General features: G+C 43.2%; 1 protein-coding gene across 2 annotated transcripts in view; it reads right to left on the reverse strand.

Moving 5' to 3' along the window:
* Nucleotides 1-8,999: 8,999 nt before the first annotated feature.
* Nucleotides 9,000-24,629, reverse strand: part of LOC311115268 (structural maintenance of chromosomes protein 3) — a 30,630-nt gene continuing 15,000 nt past the window's right edge. The window contains exons 21-30 of one of the 2 annotated variants that reach the window (XM_084190462.1): nucleotides 24,007-24,165; nucleotides 22,969-23,076; nucleotides 21,678-21,786; nucleotides 21,326-21,468; nucleotides 20,701-20,805; nucleotides 15,914-16,126; nucleotides 15,080-15,271; nucleotides 10,932-11,109; nucleotides 10,171-10,277; nucleotides 9,000-9,974 (exon numbers count right to left, since the gene is read on the reverse strand). In XM_084190462.1, the coding sequence (XP_084046588.1) occupies nucleotides 9,903-9,974; nucleotides 10,171-10,277; nucleotides 10,932-11,109; nucleotides 15,080-15,271; nucleotides 15,914-16,126; nucleotides 20,701-20,805; nucleotides 21,326-21,468; nucleotides 21,678-21,786; nucleotides 22,969-23,076; nucleotides 24,007-24,165 (1,386 nt within the window). In that variant the 3' untranslated portion in view covers nucleotides 9,000-9,902. Of the gene's footprint in view, nucleotides 9,975-10,170; nucleotides 10,278-10,931; nucleotides 11,110-15,079; nucleotides 15,272-15,913; nucleotides 16,127-19,275; nucleotides 19,433-20,700; nucleotides 20,806-21,325; nucleotides 21,469-21,677; nucleotides 21,787-22,968; nucleotides 23,077-24,006; nucleotides 24,166-24,629 lie in introns of those variants that run through there. The other variant, XM_084190463.1, reaches the window with a different exon arrangement.

Here is a 24,629-nt window from a genome sequence, read left to right on the forward strand (position 1 = left end):
GGGTGTAGACTGTGGTATCACTACCTGAAGGGACAGGGTGGTGGTGGATGTACATTTACATTTACGTCATTTAGCAGACGCTCTTATCCAGAGCGACTTACAAATTGGTGCATTCAACTTATGATAGCCAGTGGGACAACCACTGTGGAGACTGTGGAATATTGCACATTAAACAGAGGAGTTGATTCAGGAAACGGGGGGATAATATTATGTCTGGCAACCAACCCTAGGCCTGTTTCCACAGGACTAGAGTAGAGGATTGTCTAAGCTGGGATTTCCTCCCTCTTCTCGTTGCCAGATATAGTATAAAAGCACAACAGTGTTCTTTGATAGTCCTGAATGGCAGGCTGGATGATATAACCACATCATTCAGACAGAATAAAAACACACCTTATGTAATTGTGGCCTACCAATGGAACATAATGGCTTTCCTTTATAATTTCACATGTATGACACTCCATTACCTGCTAAATGTGTCATCTCCCACATTACCCGTCTAATTTATCATCTGTCTCAAACTAGTAGTGACCATTGTTTCATTTATAGATGTTCTTCTCCCTGAAAAGCTAGTTTATATTATTCAATTGTAACCTAACCCTACTGAAGGAACATAATGGACTCCTTCACAATTTCAGATGTATAAGACTCCATTACCTGCTAAATGCGTCATCTCCCACTGGGCACAGATGTCAAATCAACGTCTATTCCATGTTGGTTCAACGTCATTTCATTGAAAAGACTTGGAGACAACGCTGATTCAACCAGTGTGTACTTAGTGGTGTCATATTCATAACAACGTCTTTATTCCTGAAAAAATGTACTTCTCTTAATCAAATCATAAGTATTTTGACTGTGTGATGACAGATCAGCCTCCCCAATGTGCTAGAACCACGGACCGGGAGATAAATGTCTTCTAACTAGATAGATAAATAAATCATGATAAAACAGAGAGTACAGGCCCACTCAGGGCCCAGTGTCCTTGGACAGGAGACATCCACACATCGTCTGTTTGGATGAGTGGTGACAAAGCTGATAGATTTCTTGTTGACAACCTCCGATAACTCTGGGGGAGCATGCAGGCATGTACATACATTTTACATTTGAGTCATTTAGCAGACACTCTTATCCAGAGCGACTTACAGTTAGTGAGTGCATATATTTTTCATACTGGCCCCCCGTGGGAATCAAACCCACAACCCTGGCGTTGCAAGCGCCATGCTCTACCAACTGAGCTACAGGAGGCCTAATCACACACACAGAACCGCGTGAGCACACACACTCGCACACACACTCGCACATACACACACACACTCCGGACAGTCGTAGCACATGTGTGTGAAGCTCTCTGCTTAACCCCCCCACCATTTATTTTTGGCCAGCGAGAGAGATACTACTACCACTGTACTGTGCCTGTAACATGACGTGGCCACCAACCCAGAAAGTCAGATGGGACATACATGTACAGAAGGCAGAAAGGTGCTTTTTGTCAGGGAGGGGACTGTGGATCTGTCTCCGTACGTTCGTACGTTAGTTAGTACGTCCCACGCGATATCTCAGACACCATTGGAACGATTTTTACGAAACTTGGGTGAATGGTGCGTCTTGCCATATAGATCACTGATTGGCCAGATGGTGGTGCTATAACAAGAGATTGAAAATCTGAAAGGTCATGCCCCTCACCCCGTTCGACCTAGAGTCGTGAAATTCGTGGGGGACGACATGTTTACTGTTGCCTTGTTCCTTGATGAATGGAGTAATAGAATGTTCAAAAAGAATGTTCAGTGTTCGAGAATTCTCTTTTAGGACGTTCAGTGTTTGAAAGTTCCATTTCGGAATGTTCAGTGGTTGAGAGTTCTATTTTAGAATGTTTTACAGTCAAAGTGGAGGGAACATGTGGTGGACTTTACAGTTTTTTTATCGCTTTGATACTATTTTCACATATGTGGTGAATTTTCAAAACTCTTAGTACAAAACTCCAAACTGGTAACACTTGTAATGCAGCCAGCCTTACATTAATTTTGTTTGTGGACATCTTTCACAAGACAACCATTGATCCAAAATATAAGTTTACTGTGAAATATAATGAGTACATTGATTGAATCACCAAAACACAACATAATGATATCTTCTCAATTTAGTTATTTTAATAACCAGTTAATCCAATAGCAAAAAATGTATGATACATCTTTCAAAATTGCCCTTTGAATGTAGTATGCTACAGTACTGTAAATTACAGTACATTACACTGTTTTCACATTAGGCAATTTACAGAACATCACATTTCCATAATTTGTATTCCTTGTGTGATCAAAGGTGTAATCATTGAAGACATCTTTCACAATGTAATCAAATGAAAGAAATGAAAGCAACATAATGTTTAGCAGCACTAGTTTGCATCAAGCCTGTCTTGAACATTTGGATTATTTTTGTATTGTATTGAATTGATATTGTATTACTACACTGTAGGAGCTAGAAAACACAAGTATTTCACTGCACCTGCTGTAACATCTGTTAATGCGCGACCAATAAACTTGTATTTTATTTGTTACATACAGTACATCTCTGATCTTGTCAATATCAGATTTTTTTAAATAGACTGTGAAGTAAAAACATAATAGTTATCATCATAGTAGTACATTTGAGTATATATCATACGCTTTATGTTTCTACTTTACAGACATGCATATTCATTATGTAGTTCTCAAAATCTGTAGTAGACATGTAAAATGTATAGGTCTACCAAACATTTAAGTGATCATCAATTAAGAGCAGTTGGATTAAGTAATAGTAAAATGTCTTCTAACAAAAGAGAAGAGAATCATATTAAAAGTAATGTGAGCGTTGCATTGTGAAAGGCAATTACTTTATATGAACATGTATTGCAATGTGAAACATGTATTTTAGATGAAACACTGATTAAGTTTGGTGAAAAAGTGACTGTATGATTTTGTGTGTTGTACTTAGTCGATTGAAAATGTGCTTAGAGTTATTAAACAACTGCCTTTTTGATGATCTGTTTTGAGTTTTGTACTAAGAGTTGTGAAAATGTACCACATACATGTGAAAATGTACCACATACTTGTGAAAATGTACCAAAGCGATTAAAAAAACGGCATGAAATATGCCGTAGCAAAAACAGATTTTCCAGTCTTTTTTTCAATAAATGTGGGTTTTTGGTTTTAACAGCAGATTTGTGGGAGATGTGGGAGCACCCTGTGGATTAGCACAATTCTTGAGAAACCATCACTTTTCCAGAACAGAAACGTTCACGGAGGGTACAGCTTGGAATTCCATTCCCTATTCCCCAGAACACAGCAGCAGGGCATTCCCATGAAGGGGTTGGGTATGTTTATTTTGAGGAGGATTTAACCAAATGTGTGAAGTCATTAACTAGGCTTAGCTTTATAATGAAAATCATTTGAATATGCTACCTTTATGCCTCATTATGCTAAACCCTCAGTGTTGGGACTCGACGGCAGGTATTTGACATATGCGCACGCACGCACGCACGCACACACACACGCACACACACACACACACACATACACACAGAAGGTCAGCTGTGGCTAAAGCTGTGGCATGAGAAGAAGGTATCTATTTCGCCTTGTCTGTTCTCTCATTCTCTCTGTCTTTCATTCTCTCTCCCTCTCATGCTCTATCTAACCCTCCTGGGGCCTGGGGCTCTAAGTCTCTTATGCCTGGAGCCGGCCCTGGTGGCCCCCCAATCCACAGAGGACGTTGGTCCCTGTTGCTACCCCCATATCTATGCTGAGAACACCTGACCTCATAAAATAGGCTTAAAAAAGGAATGAAGGCACCGGCCGTCGCCGATGACAACAGCTTGTAAATTCCATTGTTCACACGGTTACGGCAGTTGCATTTTTTATATGGAGAACTAAAATTACATAGTGACAGAGCATGGCGCTGACCATGGCACTGGGTTCAGATATGCTGTCTCCTGTGTTATGTTACTGGGGTTTTAGGTTTGAGGAAGAGGTACAAAGAGGCCTGTTTTAAATGGCTGTGAAAAAATACTGTTTGTAAACACTTAAGAACGTTTTATGGAATTGAACAGCACTCACACACCAACACTTAGTTAACACTAGGTGTTAGGATTGTAAAAGCACAGGATGAAAAGTGTTGTTAACTGAAAGATTGAAGTAGAAAAATAAATGTCATGTACATCCTAACGACGTTTAATGCTGAGTAAAGGGTTAAGGTTGAGGCTAGGGTTAGGGTTAGGGTCGAACCGGGATGTGGACATGAAGCTAGGGTTAGGGTTAAGTTGTGGTTGAGGGTTAGGGTTATGGCTAGGGTAACAGCTGTAAACAATTTGGTGGATGTTGTGTATTTCCATAGACATACTGTAGGTCATTGGCTATGACTTAAAATTATATTACCACATTTCCAACTACAGCAAACATTAATCCAACAACATTCACTCAACACATTTATTAAAGAAGCATTATTAAACTGTAGTTTGATTTATTGTAGCTTTATTTGATGTCTCACTCTCTATGGGCTACATTGAAACAAACACCTCCACTACACACCATTTAGTTCTGGGTAGTTCGTTAACAAACAAACACTAGTTTAATACCAGTACCATAAAATAAAGTGCTACCGATATAATATGACTGTAATTGAATTAGAGGGTAAATCCAACTCATCTCCATTGGGACCCCGGCGCCATGGTGTCTGAACCGCTAATCTTTCCTCCTGCAAGGGCAACAGGGGGAGGGAGGGCAGCCCCAACCCCAGTCCTCCAGCCCAGCCCCAGTCATCCAGCCCCAACCCCAGTCCTCCAGCCCCAGCCCCAACCCCAGTCCTCCAGCCCCAGCCCCAGTCATCCAGCCCCAACCCCAGTCATCCAGCCCCAGCCCCAGTCATCCAGCCCCAACTCCAGTCCTCCAGCCCCAGCCCCAGTCATCCAGCCCCAACCCCAGTCCTCCAGCCCCAGCTCCACACAGACAACCATGGGCCTGGGCTCATTAGGCACCAAACGGAACTAAACTGACTGAACAGGGAGGGATCACTATCTGCTCATTTTCATTACAAAACAAAAAAAGCATTTTCTGTTGCCTGCTCTAATGAACATGACCCTGGATTTGCCCATGAGGTGCCCTGGTGAACATGATCCTCATCTAGTAGCCTGCCTGCCTATCTGTACTGCCTAGCAACTGTTGTCTCCTCATCTCCCTGAGGTCTCCTCTCCCCATGACATGTTTATTGGATGTGTGACACTGTCCAGATCCTGTCAGACCAGAACACGGCAGTGCAAGGACAGGGTATCCAGTGTTAATATGGGTCCCTTACCACCACCACACAATCAGACCTGGGATCAAACAGTATTCGAAACATTTCAAATCCTTTTTGCGATAGCTTTAACCTGCCTGGAATGCCAGATGGGTTGTGTTTGCTTTTTTGTAACTATTCTAATGGTTCAATTGCGCCAGACAAGCTCAATCAAGCCCAAATAGGGCATTTGGAATATTCCAAATAGTATTTGAACCCAGGTCTGACTGATAAAGTATCAGCAGTATAACGGCACCTGTCGGACAACAAATTAACTTGTTGGTGCGAATGACTGTACATCCCGGACAGATTTATGTTGTGGTTTATTGAGGTTAGTCTCTCGCTTTATGTCTCTTCCCTGATTATGGGCTTGGGATCATGTGGTTTACATCCCAAATGGCACCCTATTCCCTATATAGTAGTGTACGTTAAAGGGAATAGGGTGCCATTTGGGACGGAACCTGTAGCTTTGATTCCACAGGATATGAGGGGTAGATGAGTGGGAGGGTATGGAGGGGAGGAGCAGGTTGACGTTTATTGAGTCTTCCCCTTAGATAGGCCAGCTGCAAAGTCGAATTGGGCTATATTGAAAATAAAGAAAGAAAAAGGTCTTATTTGAAGGTTAGGTTTAGGCATTAGGGTTAGCAGTGTGGTTAAGGTTAGGTTTAAAATCTGATTTTATGACTTTGTGGCTGTGCCAGCTAGTGACCACTGTACAGAGCTGCCTCCAGAACAAGATTCATGATGAAAAACGGTAACCTGCAGGGGAGGAAGAGAGGAAGCAGGGGGAGGTTGGAAACTTGATTTGATATGTTCCGTAGAGGTGTGGGTGGAGGGCAGGAAAAGGGTACTGTATTTTAATATGATAGATACAGTTGAAGTCGGAAGTTTACATATACCTTAGCCAAATACATTTAAACTCAGTTTTTCACAATTCCTGACATTTAAGCCTAGTAAAAAATCCCTTTCTTAGGTCAGTTAGGATCACCACTTTATTTTAAGAATGTGAAATGTCAGAATAATAATAATATTAATAATAATAATAATAATAATAATAATAATAATAATAGGAGAATGATTTATTTCATCTTTTATTTATTTCATCACATTCCCAGTGGGTCACAAGTTTTCATACACTCAATTAGTATTTGGTAGCATTGCCTTTAAATTGTTTAACTTGGGTCAAATGTTTCGGGTAGCCTTCTACAAGCTTCCCACAATAAGTTGGGTGAATTTTGGCCCATTCCTCCTGACAGAGCTGGTGTAACTGAGTCAGGTTTGTAGGCCTCCTTGCTCGCACACACTTTTTCAGTTCTGCCCACACATTTTCTATAGGATTGAGGTCAGGGCTTTGTGATGGCCACTCCAATACCTTGACTTTATTGTCCTTTAGCCATTTTGCCACAACATTGGAAGTATGCTAGGGGTCATTGTCCATTTGGAAGACCCATTTGCGATCAAGCTTTAACTTCCTGACTGATGTCTTGAGATGTTGCTTCAATATATCCACATAATTTTCCTTCCTCATGATGCCATCTATTTTGTGAAGTGCACCAGTCCCTCCTGCAGCAAAACACCCCCACAGCATGATGCTGCCACCCCCGTGCTTCACGGTTGGGATGGTGTTCTTCGACTTGCAAGCAGCCCCCTTTTTCCTCCAAACATAACGATGGTCATTATGGCCAAACAGTTCTATTTTTGTTTCATCAGACCAGTGGACATTTCTCCAAAAAGTACTATCTTTGTTCCCATGTGCAGTTGCAAACCATAGTCTGGCTTTTTTTATGGCGGTTTTGGAGCAGTGGCTTCTTCCTTGCTGAGCGGCCTTTCAGGACTCGTTTTACTGTGGATATAGATACTTTTGTACCTGTTTCCTCCAGAATCTTCACTAGGTCCTTTGCTGTTGTTCTGGGATTGATTTGCACTTTTCCTACCAAAGTACGTTCATCTCTAGGAGACAGAACGCGTCTCCTTCCTGAGCGGTATGACGGCTGCGTGGTCCCATGGTGTTTATACTTGCGTACTATTGTTTGTACAGATGAACGTGTTACCTTCAGGCATTTGTAAATTGCTCCCAAGGATGAACCAGACTTGTGGAGGTCTACAACTTTTTTTCTGAGGTCTTGGCTGATTTTCCCATGTAAAGCAAAGAGGCACTGAGTTTGAAGGTAGGCCTTGAAATACATCCACAGGTACACCTCCAATTGACTTAAATGATGTCAATTAGCCTATCAGAAGTTTCTAAAGCCATGACCTCATTTTCTGGAATTTTCCAAGCTGTTTAAAGGCACAGTCAACTTAGTGTATGTAAACTTCTGACCCTCTGGAATTGTGATACAGTGAATTATAAGTGAAATAATCTGTCTGTAAACAATTGTTGGAAAAATTACTTGTGTCATGCACAAAGTAGATGTCCTAACCGACTTGCCAAAACTATAGTTTGTTACCAATAAATTTGTGGAGTGGTTGAAAAACGAGTTTTAATGACTCCAACCTAAGTGTATGTAAACTTCCGACTTCAACTGTATATAGTTTAGTAGAAAGGGAGGCGGCAGAGGGAATGGATAGTAGGAAGAACAGGGGGTCTGTTCATTTCAGCTGACAGGAGAGAGAGAGAGAGAGAGAGAGAGAGAGAGAGAGAGAGAGAGACAACATTGCTTGGGTAGTCTTGGATAGATGTCAGATCATCTGACAGCAATTACTTGAGGCTTGGATGAAATTCCGATTTCAGATCAGCTGACTAGGGACAGTGAGAGAGAGCATGGAGTATTGCCTGGCTAATGGCTTGGGCCTGGCAGGGCACAGGTGTATGAGGTGTTCTGTTGGCAGGCGGGTGTGAGACTAGTCTGGTGGTCAGTCAGGTCAGTAGTCAGTCAGTGTACTGTAGTCACAGTCAGTAGGGTCATTAACGTATGACGATCTATTCCAAATGTCTGGCTAACTCTGGGCCGACGGTCTGAGGGTCACACCCTTTCCCATTCACTAACAAGGCACTGGGTTACCCTGGTCCCAGAGAGACTGTAACTGGCAAGACAGCACCAACAGACCTTGGGTCAGTGGGATTTCATCAGACAGAAAATAAAGTGTGAGGAGACTAGAGGATCACAATTAACTTCTGGGTGTCCCACTTGGCAGATTGAAATTGATTAAATGGTTCAATTAGGGCCATTGATCAGATGTTAATCTGGGTTTCATTACCTTCCTGTTTCTGATTGACATCTTATCAGCCAACTTCAAAAATACTGTCACGCTCAGTGGTAGAAATCAATCAATTTTTTTGGTCATATTTAGGTGCCCCACATGGCAGATTGAAACTAGGTTTCTGGTAGCTATCCTCTTCACTGATATGATCCCTATGTCTGATATTACATCTTAACATTATGAAATACCAGCAGACTCAAGTGTCATGATCTCAAATAATTATCTGTGTCACTCCTCTAGACATTCAGTATGTATATTATAGGTCACTCATTACACCTCGTGGTGTAACTTCATCTTATTTCGTGGTCCATGTAGTTACCAGACAGATGTATGGTTCAGGAGGTGAAAAGATTGTGACCTAGCGCCACCCAGTGGTATAATGCTACACAGATCACATGTCACACTACAACTTACTTCACTACAAATGCACACAACTTTCTTCAGGAAATGTTCGTTTTCTAGTTGACTTCATGATCCTACGAAAGATCTATACGATTTAAGCGTAAGATTTATACATTTAATTTTTATTGTTTTCTAATAGAGTAACAGGGAGAGAAAAACAAGTTTACATGCTGCAGTCAGTGTAGAACTAACTGGTTACAAGAGCATGACCTACAACAGGGAATGCCAAGACACTGTTAACAAAAATAAAGAATAAAAATGTTCCGAATATTTCAAACCATTTTTCTGGTAACGACGATACAACAAGTTAATGTTTTATTATAAGTACAAAAAGGGGATAATATGTCACATATCTTAAACATGGAAGAATATTCTGACAAACTGGTTATTTAAAAATTATTATTTCTCTGTCTGTCACTATACCTCACAGTTTGAGATTCAAAATGACTGACTATCCTCAGCAGAACTATTTCTGTCAATTTATGGGAAAATCATCAGCACAACATCTGCACAGCACATACCAACAGTTTCAAATAAAAAAAGAACATGCATTTGAATCTCAAAAGTTCTCAATTTTCCATTAAATACAATGAGGTCAAAGGCTGCGCCAGCACTGAAAATCAACCCTCATCTCAAACATCAACATGACTTGCAAAAAACCCCCACCTGAAAACGTTGATAAAAATAAAATACAGACCAGAAAAAACTCAATGGACTCTTATTTCCCTCCTCGGCCGCTCCTCTGAGAGAAGAAGACGATGGATGTCATCATAACAATGTCATAGAGAAGGGAACAGTGGTGCAGCTACTAAGCCCTAGATGACAGACTTGGGAGTTCTGACAAGAGTTCTGACGGTAGAATTAGAATAGATTCCAATGAATGTGTTCTAATTCTATGGTTCTGGTTGAGTTCTGTCGGAGTGGAGAGGACTGAAGGCTCAGTGTTAGGCAGTGCACTACAGAGGTGGGTGAGGAAGAGGAGGATGATGAAGAGTTGATTCTTCTTAACCATGGGTAGTGTCGTCCTCCACAAAGTCTTTTGCCTGCTCTGCCGAGATCACGTCAATGTGACTCACCTGGAAACACACACACACACACACAGTGAGCCTGTGTCTGAGTTCCACTGAGTCAATCATCTTATGAAACATATTTTTCACATCTCTGAATGCCAGAGGGTATTAAACAAGTCTAAAACTAGCCAGTGAGTGAGTAACCAGTACCCACGCATTCATACCGATGTGGACCAACGTATAAACTTTTAAGGAACTTCACCTTGTTTCTGAACTTGACTCCGTAGAACTTGTCAGCTGACTCCAGAAGCTCAGGTCTGAATGTAGTGGTGATAAACTGGGCATGGCCCGCCAGCTCTACAATCATATCTGGAACACACATTACACACTGATAAGAGATTTATAGATATGTTATAAATGCTTACATTTCTTCATGCTTGTTGAAGGGTTGTGGTTGTCTGACAACTCAAACTGAATTCTTCCACTGCGCTACATACTTCAGTCAGACTGCCATCATAGAAGTCGTTTGTGGTGACATCAAAATGATGGGTGTTGTACAAAACAAAGTCATCAGTGATTGGATCATTTCTAACCAATCAGACTATCAAAGCCAATGACGAATGTTCAAATTGTTGCTTTGCCCACGTGTGTTCTGGCTCTGGCCCAACCCATCGGTTTCTGGGACCAATCAGAACGATTAGAATGTGTTTGCGTTCTAGAAATCGTTGGGAGGTACTCAGATCCAGACTCATTGCGGAGAATAAACTAACGTCTATGGGCGTGGCGTAGCATTTGGCCGGAGCAAGGAGTTTGGGTAGCCAGACAAGGGTTGTGGCTGGACGAACATTGAAAATCAAGACAGAAAGCTGTAAATTCAACACACTTATTCAAGTCAGAAAAATTCTGGAATTCTTCATTATCCCATCTCTTCTTATCCAAGGGAGGCCGTCTGTGAGTGGTTGTGTTGTATAAAATATGCTTTTAAAATCGAAAATATTGATTTGATACTAGTGGTGTTATTACCTGAGACAGCCTTCCTGTGCTGTGCGTCCAGGGCCTGGTCAATCTCGTCAAACAGGTAGAAAGGAGCGGGGTCACACTTCTGGATGGCGAAGATGAGGGCCAGGGCCACCAGGGACTTCTGACCTCCAGAGAGCTGCTGCATCTCCCTCATCTCCCCCTGCTTCCCCGTGAACGACACCTGGAGGGGGCAAGAGGAGAGAAACAAATGTGGAATATTATTGAAAAGTATATACACAGAGTGCCTTCAGAAAGTATTCACACCCCTTGACTTTTCCCCCTGAATTTAAAAACGGAATCAATTGAGATTTTGTATCACTGGCCTACACACAATACACCATGATGTCAAAGTGGAATGATTTTTTTACAAATTAATAAAAAATGAAAAGCTGAAATGTCTTGAGTCAATAAGTATTCAACCCCTTTGTTATGGCAAGCCTAAAAATAAGTTAAGGAGTAAAAATGTGCTTAAAAGTCACAACAAGTTGCATGGACTCACTGTGTGTGCAATAATAGCATTTAACATGATTTTTGAATGACTACCTCATCTCTGTACCCCACACATACAATTATCTGTAAGGTCCCGCAGTCGAGCAGTGAATTTCAAACACAGATTCAACCACAAAGACCAGGGAGGTTTTCCAGTGGAATTTTGACAGATCGAATTTCATGACTTTTAACAAAATTTCCATGACCAACAATTGGCGTCGTCTCTATGTACAGTGGGGAAAAAAAGTATTTAGTCAGCCACCAATTGTGCAAGTTCTCCCACTTAAAAAGATGAGAGAGGCCTGTAATTTTCATCATAGGTACACGTCAACTATGACAGACAAAATGAGAAAAAAAAATCCAGAAAATCACATTGTAGGATTTTTTATGAATTTATTGGCATATGATGGTGGAAAATAAGTATTTGGTCAATAACAAAAGTTTCTCAATACTTTGTTATATACCCTTTGTTGGCAATGACACAGGTCAAACGTTTTCTGTAAGTCTTCACAAGGTTTTCACACACTGTTGCTGGTATTTTGGCCCATTCCTCCATGCAGATCTCCTCTAGAGCAGTGATGTTTTGGGGCTGTCGCTGGGCAACACAGACTTTCAACTCCCTCCAAAGATTTTCTATGGGGTTGAGATCTGGAGACTGGCTAGACCACTCCAGGACCTTGAAATGCTTCTTACGAAGCCACTCCTTCGTTGCCCGGGCGGTGTGTTTGGGATCATTGTCATGCTGAAAGACCCAGCCACGTTTCATCTTCAATGCCCTTGCTGATGGAAGGAGGATTTCACTCAAAATCTCACGATACATGGCCCCATTCATTCTTTCCTTTACACGGATTAGTCGTCCTGGTCCCTTTGCAGAAAAACAGCCCCAAAGCATGATGTTTCCAACCCCATGCTTCACAGTAGGTATGGTGTTCTTTGGATGCAACTCAGCATTCTTTGTCCTCCAAACTTGACGAGTTGAGTTTTTACCAAAAAGTTATATTTTGGTTTCATCTGACCGTATGACATTCTCCCAATCCTCTTCTGGATCATCCAAATGCACTTCAGACGGGCCTGGACATGTACTGGCTTAAGCAGGGGGACACGTCTCGCACTGCAGGATTTGAGTCCCTGGCGGCGTAGTGTGTTACTGATGGTAGGCTTTGTTACTTTGGTCCCAGCTCTCTGCAGGTCATTCACTAGGTCCCCCCGTGTGGTTCTGGGATTTTTGCTCACCGTTCTTGTGATCATTTTGACCCCACGGGGTGAGATCTTGCGTGGAGCCCCAGATCGAGGGAGATTATCAGTGGTCTTGTATGTCTTCCATTTCCTAACAATTGCTCCCACAGTTGATTTCTTCAAACCAAGCTGCTTACCTATTGCAGATTCAGTCTTCCCAGCCTGGTGCAGGTCTACAATTTTGTTTCTGGTGTCCTTTGACAGCTCTTTGGTCTTGGCCATTGTGGAGTTTGGAGTGTGACTGTTTGAGGTTGTGGACAGGTGTCTTTTATACTGATTACAAGTTCAAACAGGTGCCATTAATACAGGTAACGAGTGGAGGACAGAGGAGCCTCTTAAAGAAGAAGTTACAGGTCTGTGAGAGCCAGAAATCTTGCTTGTTTGTAGGTGACCAAATACTTTTTTCCACCATAATTTGCAAATAAATTCATTAAAAATCCTACAATGGGATTTTCTGGATTTTTTTTCCTCAATTTGTCTGTCATAGTTGACGTGTACCTATGATGAAAATTACAGGCCTCTCTCATCTTTTTAAGTGGGAGAACTTGCAAAATTGGTGGCTGACTAAATACTTTTTTTCCCCACTGTATGTATAAAAAAGTAATGTGGTATCGACACTGGGAGGCTGCTCTCTGATCTCATGTACCATCTCCTGTTGTTGTGCAAGGCACTTAACCCCCCACAAGCAGAATACCTGTTAGGCAACTGTATAAAACACATGGTCAACCCTCAGTCTGGAGAGCTACTGGATGTGCAGGCTTTTGATCCAGCCCTGCTCAAACCCATCTGAGCCAGTTTATCAAGGTCCGGTTGAGCTGCTCATTTCTAAAATGGTGGTTTGTTAAGCGGGGGACAGGAATAAAAGCCTGAACACCCATTAGCTCTCCTGGAGGATGGTTGACCACCCTTGATGTAAAATATTGCAACATTACAACCAAATACATTTTATGCCTTTTAAAATAATTTGCTCATTCAATATACCAAAGATCAAATGGCAAGCCCACAAATATTTTTCAGGAAATGTACCTTTTCGAGTTTAGTCATATTTATCTTAGAAGTGTTTATTTTACACGCAGACTATAAACTATTGAGTTGCAATGTCCCAAACATTGGAGGCCCAAATCAACTGAAAGTATCAACAAAACACGTTTTGAAGCCATATAATTCAAAAGAAAGGTGGAATCAAATATTTGTCGTAAAATTAAATGTTCGCGATTCACAAATTATTATTTTGATTCACATGATTCGATCCACTGCGATTTAACCAAATCCCAACTAATACAATGGCGAAGTGCTGCAATGTCCAACTCTCTCTCTCTCCTTGAGCAACGTCCATCTCAACTAGTCTTGCACACATGAAGGTGATGCCACTGAGGTACGGGGTGATGCTACTGGGGTACGGGGTGATGCAACTGATTTATAGGGTGGTGCCACTGAGGTATAGGGTGATGCCACTGAGGTATAGGGTGATGCCACAGAGGTATAGGGTGATGCCACAGAGGTATAGGGTGATGCCACTGAGGTATAGGGTGGTGCCACGGAGGTATAGGGTGATGCCACGGAGGTATAGGGTGGTGCCACTGAGGTATAGGGTGATGCCACTGAGGTATAGGGTGATGCCACTGAGGTATAGGGTGATGCCACTGAGGTATAGGGTGATGCCACTGAGGTATAGGGTGGTGCCACTGAGGTATAGGGTGGTGCCACGGAGGTATAGGGTGATGCCACGGAGGTATAGGGTGGTGCCACTGAGGTATAGGGTGGTGCCACTGAGGTATAGGGTGGTGCCACTGAGGTATAGGGTGGTGCCACTGAGGTATAGGGTGGTGCCACTGAGGTATAGGGTGGTGCCACTGAGGTATAGGGTGGTGCCACTGAGGTATAGGGTGATGCCACGGAGGTATAGGGTGATGTCACGGAGGTATAGGGTGATGCCACGGAGGTATAGGGTGATGCCACGGAGGTATAGGGTGATGCCACGGAGATATAGGGTATTGCGCGCAAACAGATGATGCCTAACCACATTTCGAAATTGCAACTTGTGTATTCTACTATTCTAACTTCCAACATTAAGTTAAGATCCCAACTGAGTTCCTAAAAAAAATAAAAAATAGGAAAGGGTTGCCATCCCTGTTCTACATGAACCTGGAAATATGATAGAACATGAACTTTTTTTTTAATTAGGAAGAAAAAAATGACATGAGCAACAGCAAACTAGGATGATGTGATACACTCAATAATGAAACTCATAATTTCTTGCCCATTCTGGTGTTTGATTACTTTCTGTGTAAAAGAGGCAACAACTAAAAAATTATCAAAAAGCTCTTCGGAGTACATATGACATTTTCACTATTTATCACAAATCTCTCTCGTGGTTCTCGTGTTCGCTCTCAAACAAACACACACACCCGCACAAACACTCTTACCCTGATGCCGACTCCGGTGAACTGGTCTACAGAGGGCACACTGCTCTGAGAGCCTGAGCCCTTCTCGCTGTCAGTGCCCCCCTCCCCCTCATCCTGGGACTGACCCCCCTCCATGTCACCCTTTTTCATCACCAGGGTGGCCTTGCCCCCCGGAACCAGCTTCTGGAAAACCTCACTGAAGTTCTTAGACACCTGAGGAGAGGAAATTAGTCATGATATGGTTATTCACTTTGGAACGTAGATTATTACTGTAAAATGAAAAGCGCTTATAAGTAAAAACTACTATAATCAATCCAGCAATGGGAATGTGCTTGATTGAACTCATGCTGACAGAACTCAACAACCGTGTCCTACATTTGGGGTCTTGAGTTTCATATGGTTTAAATCATGAACATTTCTCCTGTTGAAGGATAATGACTTATTCGGGGGGGAGTTGAAGTCTATCTGATTGAGACATTTACATTACATTTACGTCATTTAGCAGACGCTCTTATCCAGAGCGACTTACAGGAGCAATTAGGGTTAAGTGCCTTGCTCAAGGGCACATCGACATAATTTTTTTCACCTAGTCGGCTCGGGGATTAGAACCAGCGACCTTTCAGTTACTGGCACAACGCTCTTAACCACTAAGCTACCTGCCGCCCTGCTCAGGGGTACAGGTGTATGTGCAGAAGGCCAAATTCAGAGTCACGGTCTATCTGAGACCTAAATCAGGTTGAAAGCGTACCAATTTGAGACTTGATTGAGGTTTTGATTCAAGGGATGAAGCGTACCTCTTTCCCCTAATGAAGAGGTTAGGTACTTGTTAAAAGAGTGAAGTTGAGGACAACGTACCTGTTTGAATGTGAGCTGGATGGCCTCGTACTTCCTGAGCTCCAGGACGTTCATGAGCTCCATGATGGACTTGTGTCCTCGCTCCAGCTCGTCCTGACGCTTGATCAGCTTCTCCTTCTGCTCAGAGAAGTTGACAAACTGGTCCAGGGCCTTCTTGTTTACATGGCTGTACTTCTTCAGCTCTGTGTTGCACTGCTCTAGCTTCCGGAACAGCTACAGAGGGAGGGAGAAGAGGGCGAAAGAGCGTTAGGGTAACAATAAAAACGTCTTGTTTACATGGCTGTACTTCTTCAGCTCTGTGTTGCACTGCTCTAGCTTCCGGAACAGCTACAGAGGGAGGGAGAAGAGGGCGAAAGAGCGTTAGGGTAACATTAAAAACGTCTTGTTTACATGGCTGTACTTCTTCAGCTCTGTGTTGCACTGCTCTAGCTTCCGGAACAGCTACAGAGGGAGGGAGAAGAGGGCGAAAGAGCGTTAGGGTAACATTAAAAACGTCTTGTTTACATGGCTGTACTTCTTCAGCTCTGTGTTGCACTGCTCTAGCTTCCGGAACAGCTACAGAGGGAGGGAGAAGAGGGCGAAAGAGCGTTAGGGTAACATTAAAAACGTCTTGTTTACATGGCTGTACTTCTTCAGCTCTGTGTTGCACTGCTCTAGCTTCCGGAACAGCTACAGAGGGAGGGAGAAGAGGGCGAAAGAGCGTTAGGGTAACATTAAAAACGTCTTGTTTACATTGCTGTACTTCTTCAGCTCTGTGTTGCACTGCTCTAGCTTCCGGAACAGCTACAGAGGGAGGGAGAAGAGGGCGAAAGAGCGTTAGGGTAACATTAAAAACGTCTTGTTTACATGGCTGTACTTCTTCAGCTCTGTGTTGCACTGCTCTAGCTTCCGGAACAGCTACAGAGGGAGGGAGAAGAGGGCGAAAGAGCGTTAGGGTAACATTAAAAACGTCTTGTTTACATGGCTGTACTTCTTCAGCTCTGTGTTGCACTGCTCTAGCTTCCGGAACAGCTACAGAGGGAGGGAGAAGAGGGCGAAAGAGCGTTAGGGTAACATTAAAAACGTCTTGTTTACATGGCTGTACTTCTTCAGCTCTGTGTTGCACTGCTCTAGCTTCCGGAACAGCTACAGAGGGAGGGAGAAGAGGGCGAAAGAGCGTTAGGGTAACATTAAAAACGTCTTGTTTACATGGCTGTACTTCTTCAGCTCTGTGTTGCACTGCTCTAGCTTCCGGAACAGCTACAGAGGGAGGGAGAAGAGGGCGAAAGAGCGTTAGGGTAACATTAAAAACGTCTTGTTTACATTGCTGTACTTCTTCAGCTCTGTGTTGCACTGCTCTAGCTTCCGGAACAGCTACAGAGGGAGGGAGAAGAGGGCGAAAGAGCGTTAGGGTAACATTAAAAACGTCTTGTTTACATGGCTGTACTTCTTCAGCTCTGTGTTGCACTGCTCTAGCTTCCGGAACAGCTACAGAGGGAGGGAGAAGAGGGCGAAAGAGCGTTAGGGTAACATTAAAAACGTCTTGTTTACATGGCTGTACTTCTTCAGCTCTGTGTTGCACTGCTCTAGCTTCCGGAACAGCTACAGAGGGAGGGAGAAGAGGGCGAAAGAGCGTTAGGGTAACATTAAAAACGTCTTGTTTACATGGCTGTACTTCTTCAGCTCTGTGTTGCACTGCTCTAGCTTCCGGAACAGCTACAGAGGGAGGGAGAAGAGGGCGAAAGAGCGTTAGGGTAACATTAAAAATGTCTTGTTTACATGGCTGTACTTCTTCAGCTCTGTGTTGCACTGCTCTAGCTTCCGGAACAGCTACAGAGGGAGGGAGAAGAGGGCGAAAGAGCGTTAGGGTAACATTAAAAACGTCTTGTTTACATGGCTGTACTTCTTCAGCTCTGTGTTGCACTGCTCTAGCTTCCGGAACAGCTACAGAGGGAGGGAGAAGAGGGCGAAAGAGCGTTAGGGTAACATTAAAAACGTCTTGTTTACATGGCTGTACTTCTTCAGCTCTGTGTTGCACTGCTGTAGCTTCCGGAACAGCTACAGAGGGAGGGAGAAGAGGGCGAAAGAGCGTTAGGGTAACATTAAAAACGTCTTGTTTACATGGCTGTACTTCTTCAGCTCTGTGTTGCACTGCTCTAGCTTCCGGAACAGCTACAGAGGGAGGGAGAAGAGGGCGAAAGAGCGTTAGGGTAACATTAAAAACGTCTTGTTTACATGGCTGTACTTCTTCAGCTCTGTGTTGCACTGCTCTAGCTTCCGGAACAGCTACAGAGGGAGGGAGAAGAGGGCGAAAGAGCGTTAGGGTAACATTAAAAACGTCTTGTTTACATGGCTGTACTTCTTCAGCTCTGTGTTGCACTGCTCTAGCTTCCGGAACAGCTACAGAGGGAGGGAGAAGAGGGCGAAAGAGCGTTAGGGTAACATTAAAAACGTCTTGTTTACATGGCTGTACTTCTTCAGCTCTGTGTTGCACTGCTCTAGCTTCCGGAACAGCTACAGAGGGAGGGAGAAGAGGGCGAAAGAGCGTTAGGGTAACATTAAAAACGTCTTGTTTACATGGCTGTACTTCTTCAGCTCTGTGTTGCACTGCTCTAGCTTCCGGAACAGCTACAGAGGGAGGGAGAAGAGGGCGAAAGAGCGTTAGGGTAACATTAAAAACGTCTTGTTTACATGGCTGTACTTCTTCAGCTCTGTGTTGCACTGCTCTAGCTTCCGGAACAGCTACAGAGGGAGGGAGAAGAGGGCGAAAGAGCGTTAGGGTAACATTAAAAACGTCTTGTTTACATGGCTGTACTTCTTCAGCTCTGTGTTGCACTGCTCTAGCTTCCGGAACAGCTACAGAGGGAGGGAGAAGAGGGCGAAAGAGCGTTAGGGTAACATTAAAAACGTCTTGTTTACATGGCTGTACTTCTTCAGCTCTGTGTTGCACTGCTCTAGCTTCCGGAACAGCTACAGAGGGAGGGAGAAGACGGCGAAAGAGCGTTAGGGTAACATTAAAAACGTCTTGTTTACATGGCTGTACTTCTTCAGCTCTGTGTTGCACTGCTCTAGCTTCCGGAACAGCTACAGAGGGAGGGAGAAGAGGGCGAAAGAGCGTTAGGGTAACATTAAAAACGTCTTGTTTACATGGCTGTACTTCTTCAGCTCTGTGTTGCACTGCTCTAGCTTCCGGAACAGCTACAGAGGGAGGGAGAAGAGGGCGAAAGAGCGTTAGGGTAACATTAAAAACGTCTTGTTTACATGGCTGTACTTCTTCAGCTCTGTGTTGCACTGCTCTAGCTTCCGGACCAGCTACAGAGGGAGAGAGAAGAGGGCGAAAGAGCGTTAGGGTAACATTAAAAACGTCTTGTTTACATGGCTGTACTTCTTCAGCTCTGTGTTGCACTGCTCTAGCTTCCGGAACAGCTACAGAGGGAGGGAGAAGAGGGCGAAAGAGCGTTAGGGTAACATTAAAAACGTCTTGTTTACATGGCTGTACTTCTTCAGCTCTGTGTTGCACTGCTCTAGCTTCCGGAACAGCTACAGAGGGAGGGAGAAGAGGGCGAAAGAGCGTTAGGGTAACATTAAAAACGTCTTGTTCACGTGGCTGTACTTCTTCAGCTCTGTGTTGCACGACTTCAGTTTACAGAACCACTTGTGGGGAGGAACATTTGGATGAAGCGGCAAGGTAACACGTTACTATGCATGCTGTATTATAGACATACACGTTAGTTGAATTTCAAGTGAAAAGCTCTTGATGGTAAAGTGCCTAAAATGATATTTCTAATAATCATCACTTGAAGAGGAGTATGAGGAGTTGAAATAACCATAATCCCAACTGACACGTATTCCTTCAAAACACTCAAAAAATGATTAATATTCTTCAGTTTCTATGTCAAGTCAAGAGACCTATCACAGAGATAAGCTGTATAAGAGGTATATTATTATCCTTTGGCTTCATCCACTTCTGTATTAGAATCCACTATCTGACCTGGACGGCTAATCAAGACTCAATGTCTTGGGGAGAAAGATTAAGGAAGCTAACGTTCATCATCACGAAGTATGGGATATTTCTAGTCTTGTCAAGGAGAAACACACCCACACACACACTTATGAGAGACGAGCCGGCAGCCCACTTGACACACACGGAGGTGCCCAGGGGCGTCTGGCGGCGGGAGCCGGCAAACTAGGTGTCTGAGTCACAGTGAGGTGACTGCTGCTGCTTTCATAAGTGTGTGAGTGGGTGGGCGGTGTCTCAGCCGTGTGTGTGTGACCAGGCCCTGGCCCCTCGGTCGAGCGATGAGGAGGCTTTCTGAGATGATTGTCGTTGTGACTGTTGGGCTTTGGCTGCTAATCAAAGACAGGACAGGGAGCCCAGAGAGAGAATGTGTTTACCTATAGCATGTGTGTTTGTTTAGCATGTGTACGTGTGTAGTGTTTGTTAAGCATGTGTACGTTTTTTATTTTTTTAGGTTTATCCCTAGAGAGTGTGTCCGTGTGTGTTTATTCCTAGAGAGAGAGAGAGTGTATGTGTATTCCTAGAGAGAGAGAGAGAGAGAGTGTGTGTGTGTGTTTATTCCTAGAGAGAGTGTGTGTATGTTTATTCCTAGAGAGAGAGAGAGAGAGAGTGTGTGTATGTTTATTTCTAGAGAGAGAGTGTGTGTATGTTTATTCCTAGAGAGAGAGAGAGAGAGTGTGTGTATGTTTATTCCTAGAGAGAGAGTGTGTGTATGTTTATCCCTAAAAAAAGAGAGAGAGTGTGTGTGTGTTTATCCCAAGAGAGTGAGTGAGTGAGTGAGTGTATTCACCTGTTTGAGAGTGAGGGTCTGGTACTTCTCGAAGGCCTCCTGTGGTAAGGACCCCAGCTCCCTGATCTTCTTCATACATTCCTCTTTCTTCTTCAGCAGCATGCCCTGTAGTAGGAGTAGTAACAGTAGCATTATGGCCTTAGTAGTATAGTAGTAGCAACAGTCCTTTATTACCACAGCATCAGCAATGATCACAGAGACAACACCAGGATCAATAACACTGATCTGAACACATTAAAAGACAATGCTTGAATGTTAAATGTGTTACCCGTCAGGTATTTTAACCTGTTCAATGTCTGCTTATCAAATGTTTGCAATGTCTACTACAGTCTCCTTTCAATGTACATTGTCAAGTCTTATGTCCGTAATGTATTTTTAGTCATGTGTATGGACCCCAGGAAGATTAGCGGTCGTCATGGCGTCAGCCAATGGGCATCCTAATAAAGTACAGTAAGTAGCCTTGGTTTGTGCGAGCCAGAACAGCTCAACAGCTCATCTCCTGTTTCTGTACACCCACTTGGCAGAATGCTAGTCTATCACAGGGCCTTACCCCCAATCTACAGATAACTGCCAAAATAATGGAAACACTGAATTCTAATATAGCTAGAAGATTCAAAAGGCAGACCTGTCGGTTGGTCATCTTCTCCAGCTCCTTGGTGTCATGGTTGATGGCGTCGTTCTGTTCCTTCTCTACATTCTTCCAGCGGTCCATGCTCTTGGCGTGATCCTTGACCTCAATCTCCGCCTTGTCGATCAACACGTCCAGGTCTGGGGGAGGAATAGGGACAGATACTATTTAAAAAATGTTGGCACTTTGAAGATGTAGCAATTGTACCGTTATTGATATTGTTGATTGTGTGTAGGTTTCCATCAATTCAGGTCAAATAATGTACTACTGTTCAAGAGAGACCAAAACAATACTTCATGTGAGCTCCATTCTTTCTATGTGTGTGTGTGTGTGTGTGTGTGTGACCTACCCTCTGAGCGTGCCAGTGTATCTTTGATGCGTTTGTTGATTCCCTCCAGCTCTGAGGAGGTGGCTGTGAGCATAGTGCCTCCCTCAGTCTCTCTCAGCTCATTCAACTCCTACACGATCACATGGAGAAAGAAGTTAATAAGGAGTTATAAACGCATTCACAAGCACTACATAAACATGACTTAACAGCTAGAGAGCTTCCCTATGTCTCTCTCAGCTCATACAGCAGCTGTATTCAAAGTCATGGAACTGCAGTGGGGTCGCCAAAAAAACAAACATATGCGGGAGCAAAAAATAAAGAATACAGACTATTGTATGGGACAATATACAAAAACGTTTTTGAGAAAGATAATTTGAATTTATTTTAATGAGAACATTTATTTATTGGTTTATTTTGATTTTGATAAGAGATGAAAATTTAATGTATTTAAGGTTATTTGTTGATGTAAAAATGTAAATGTACCGATTTTAAGGTTGTGTCAATATTTGGGGTGAGGTCACAAGACTGAAAAGAATGGGGTCCCCAGAAATTCTGGTGGAAATAATGTGATCCCCGCTGAAGAAGTTTGAATACCACTGTCCTACAGGAGCACAGGGGAAAGAATACACTTCACAAAGGTGTTATAATGCATTCATAAGCACTACATAGATGACTTAACCACTGTGCCCTGCTTTCTCTGTCTCTCTGAGCTTGTTCAGCTCCAACAAGATAACAGGGGCACGAAGGGTAGACTATTAGCAATCCTAATGAATTTCACAAGGCCCTCATTTCAGAAAGAAAGTATTTATAAGTACTACATAAAGGTGACATAAGAACCACAGGGACGTCACATGACGTTGATACATGCTTCAGTTGGTGTTTGAATGGATGTCCTGTGCCATTTTGGTCATCATCTGTATTGAGTGTATCTTGGTCTTCCTTCTGAATGCTCTCAAACTTGGTCTAGGTTGCTATCTGGACATTCTGGAATTCTACGTTGCTATCTGGATATTCTGGAATTCTACCTGTTCTAGGTTGCCATCTGGATATTCTGGAATTCTACCTGTTCTAGGTTGCTATCTGGATATTCTGGAATTCTACCTGTTCTAGGTTGCCATCTGGATATTCTGGAATTCTACCTGTTCTAGGTTGCTATCTGGACATTCTGGAATTCTACCTGTTCTAGGTTGCTATCTGGACATTCTGGAACCGGACCCGTTCTTGGTTCTGTTCTGAGAATTCTGGAACCGTACCTCTACTGTGGAACCGGAAGTGTTCTAGGTTTCGTTTTGCACATTGTGTAACACCATACCTGTTCTACTTGGTCGAGGCGTTTCCGTAGGTTCTCATTGAGGTACGTCTCCACCCTGGTCATGATCCCCTCCAGCTTGATCCTCTCATTCAGCAGCTGCCTGTTGTCCTACAAACACAAAGATAACATGAAGAATTGTCTCCTTTCATACAACAATACATCACACAAACACAACAATCATGTTTGTTGTTCTACATTCATGTCCTCATCTTTCATAACAAAATATAGAACACATTTCAGAGAGAGAGAGAGACTCTGTTCGTAATAGAATAGATGACGGGGGAAAAAGAAGAGTGTAACCCCCCCCCACACACACACCAAACAAATGAGCCTTTATGAGAAAGAAAGAAAAATGAATTTAGAGAACCAAATTAAATGAAAAGAACTGCAGTCGTGGAGAGAAAGAGAGAGCGAGGGAGAGGAGAGAGAGGAGACGGAGGGTCACGGCCAGTCTACCTACTCCTGTACAGAACATGTGAGTCTATTTCTATATCGGGACGGTTGCATAACGTTAGCAGATAGAACGGCTGAGGTGGCTCATTGTGAGCAGCTGGCAGTGTGTGTGTATGTGGATGGCTGTGAAGTCAGTGCCCACACCACTGCAGCTAGCTAGCACTCAACTCAAAAATTGACTGAGTCTGAGGGTGTTTGTGTGATTTTGTATCAAAAGGCAAAGACAATCCAGGTATGACATAACAATGGAAGACAGTGAAATGATCATAACCCATCATTTTCCTCTTTCATGAGGGTCAGAGTGATAAATTAGAATCAAATGAACTTCCGGTATTCATTCACTCACTGTCTATATTAGGTCTTGACAATATTTAGATATAATCTGCGCCCCATTTAAACTTGTTCCCTGTCTCTAGCTGTAACGTTTAGATGTTGGAGCGGTCTGATCTCGACGTTGAGGTCTTAACAGGAGGTAAAACAATCCAGCTATCCAGCCATTCAAACACCACATACAACCATACACCCACACACAGTGCCCTGTTTAAACTTGTTCCCCCTGTAGTCCTTCATTAACTGTCTCCTTACCTGCTGCAGCTGTCTGATCTCGTCGTTGAGATCGTCTACACGTCTCTGGTCCTCCAGACTGAGCTGAGAGAGCAGGTCTGTCCCCAGCTCAGCCTTCAGAGACTCCCTGGTGGACTCCATGGCATGGAGACTGGCCTCTAGAGACTGCAGAGAGCGTTGCTGTGAGGAGATAAGAGAGGTAAGGATGAGTGGATAGTACATTAACCGGTGGACTCCATGGCATGAAGACTAGCCTCTAGAGAATGCAGAGAACATTGCTGTGGGGAGAGATTGAATGGGTTGAAATTACTTTGTCAATGCCCAAAAGATGACATTTGGTTTGCAAGCAGCAGGCACAGGCACAGTTTATGCTAGTACAGTGCAGCAATGTGTTAATGTGTTCAACTGGTGGACTGCATGTTCAAGAGAAGTCTAGACAGAAGAAGACAGGCATAGTATCAAGCCAAGATAGAGATTATTCAGCAACAATCATAAAGTTAGCAATATAAATGTAGGCTACATTAGGCATGAATGTATTCTCAGACTGCTGCATGTTCTCAAATGTAAAAAGGTGGGGTGCTTGCCATGGTAGCATAATACCTCTAATTTGTAGGGTATAAAAATACACCCTTATCATCCTCTTG

Source organism: Coregonus lavaretus (assembly GCF_964263955.1).
Source record: "Coregonus lavaretus genome assembly, contig: HAP1_SCAFFOLD_913, whole genome shotgun sequence".
NCBI lineage: Eukaryota > Metazoa > Chordata > Actinopteri > Salmoniformes > Salmonidae > Coregonus > Coregonus lavaretus.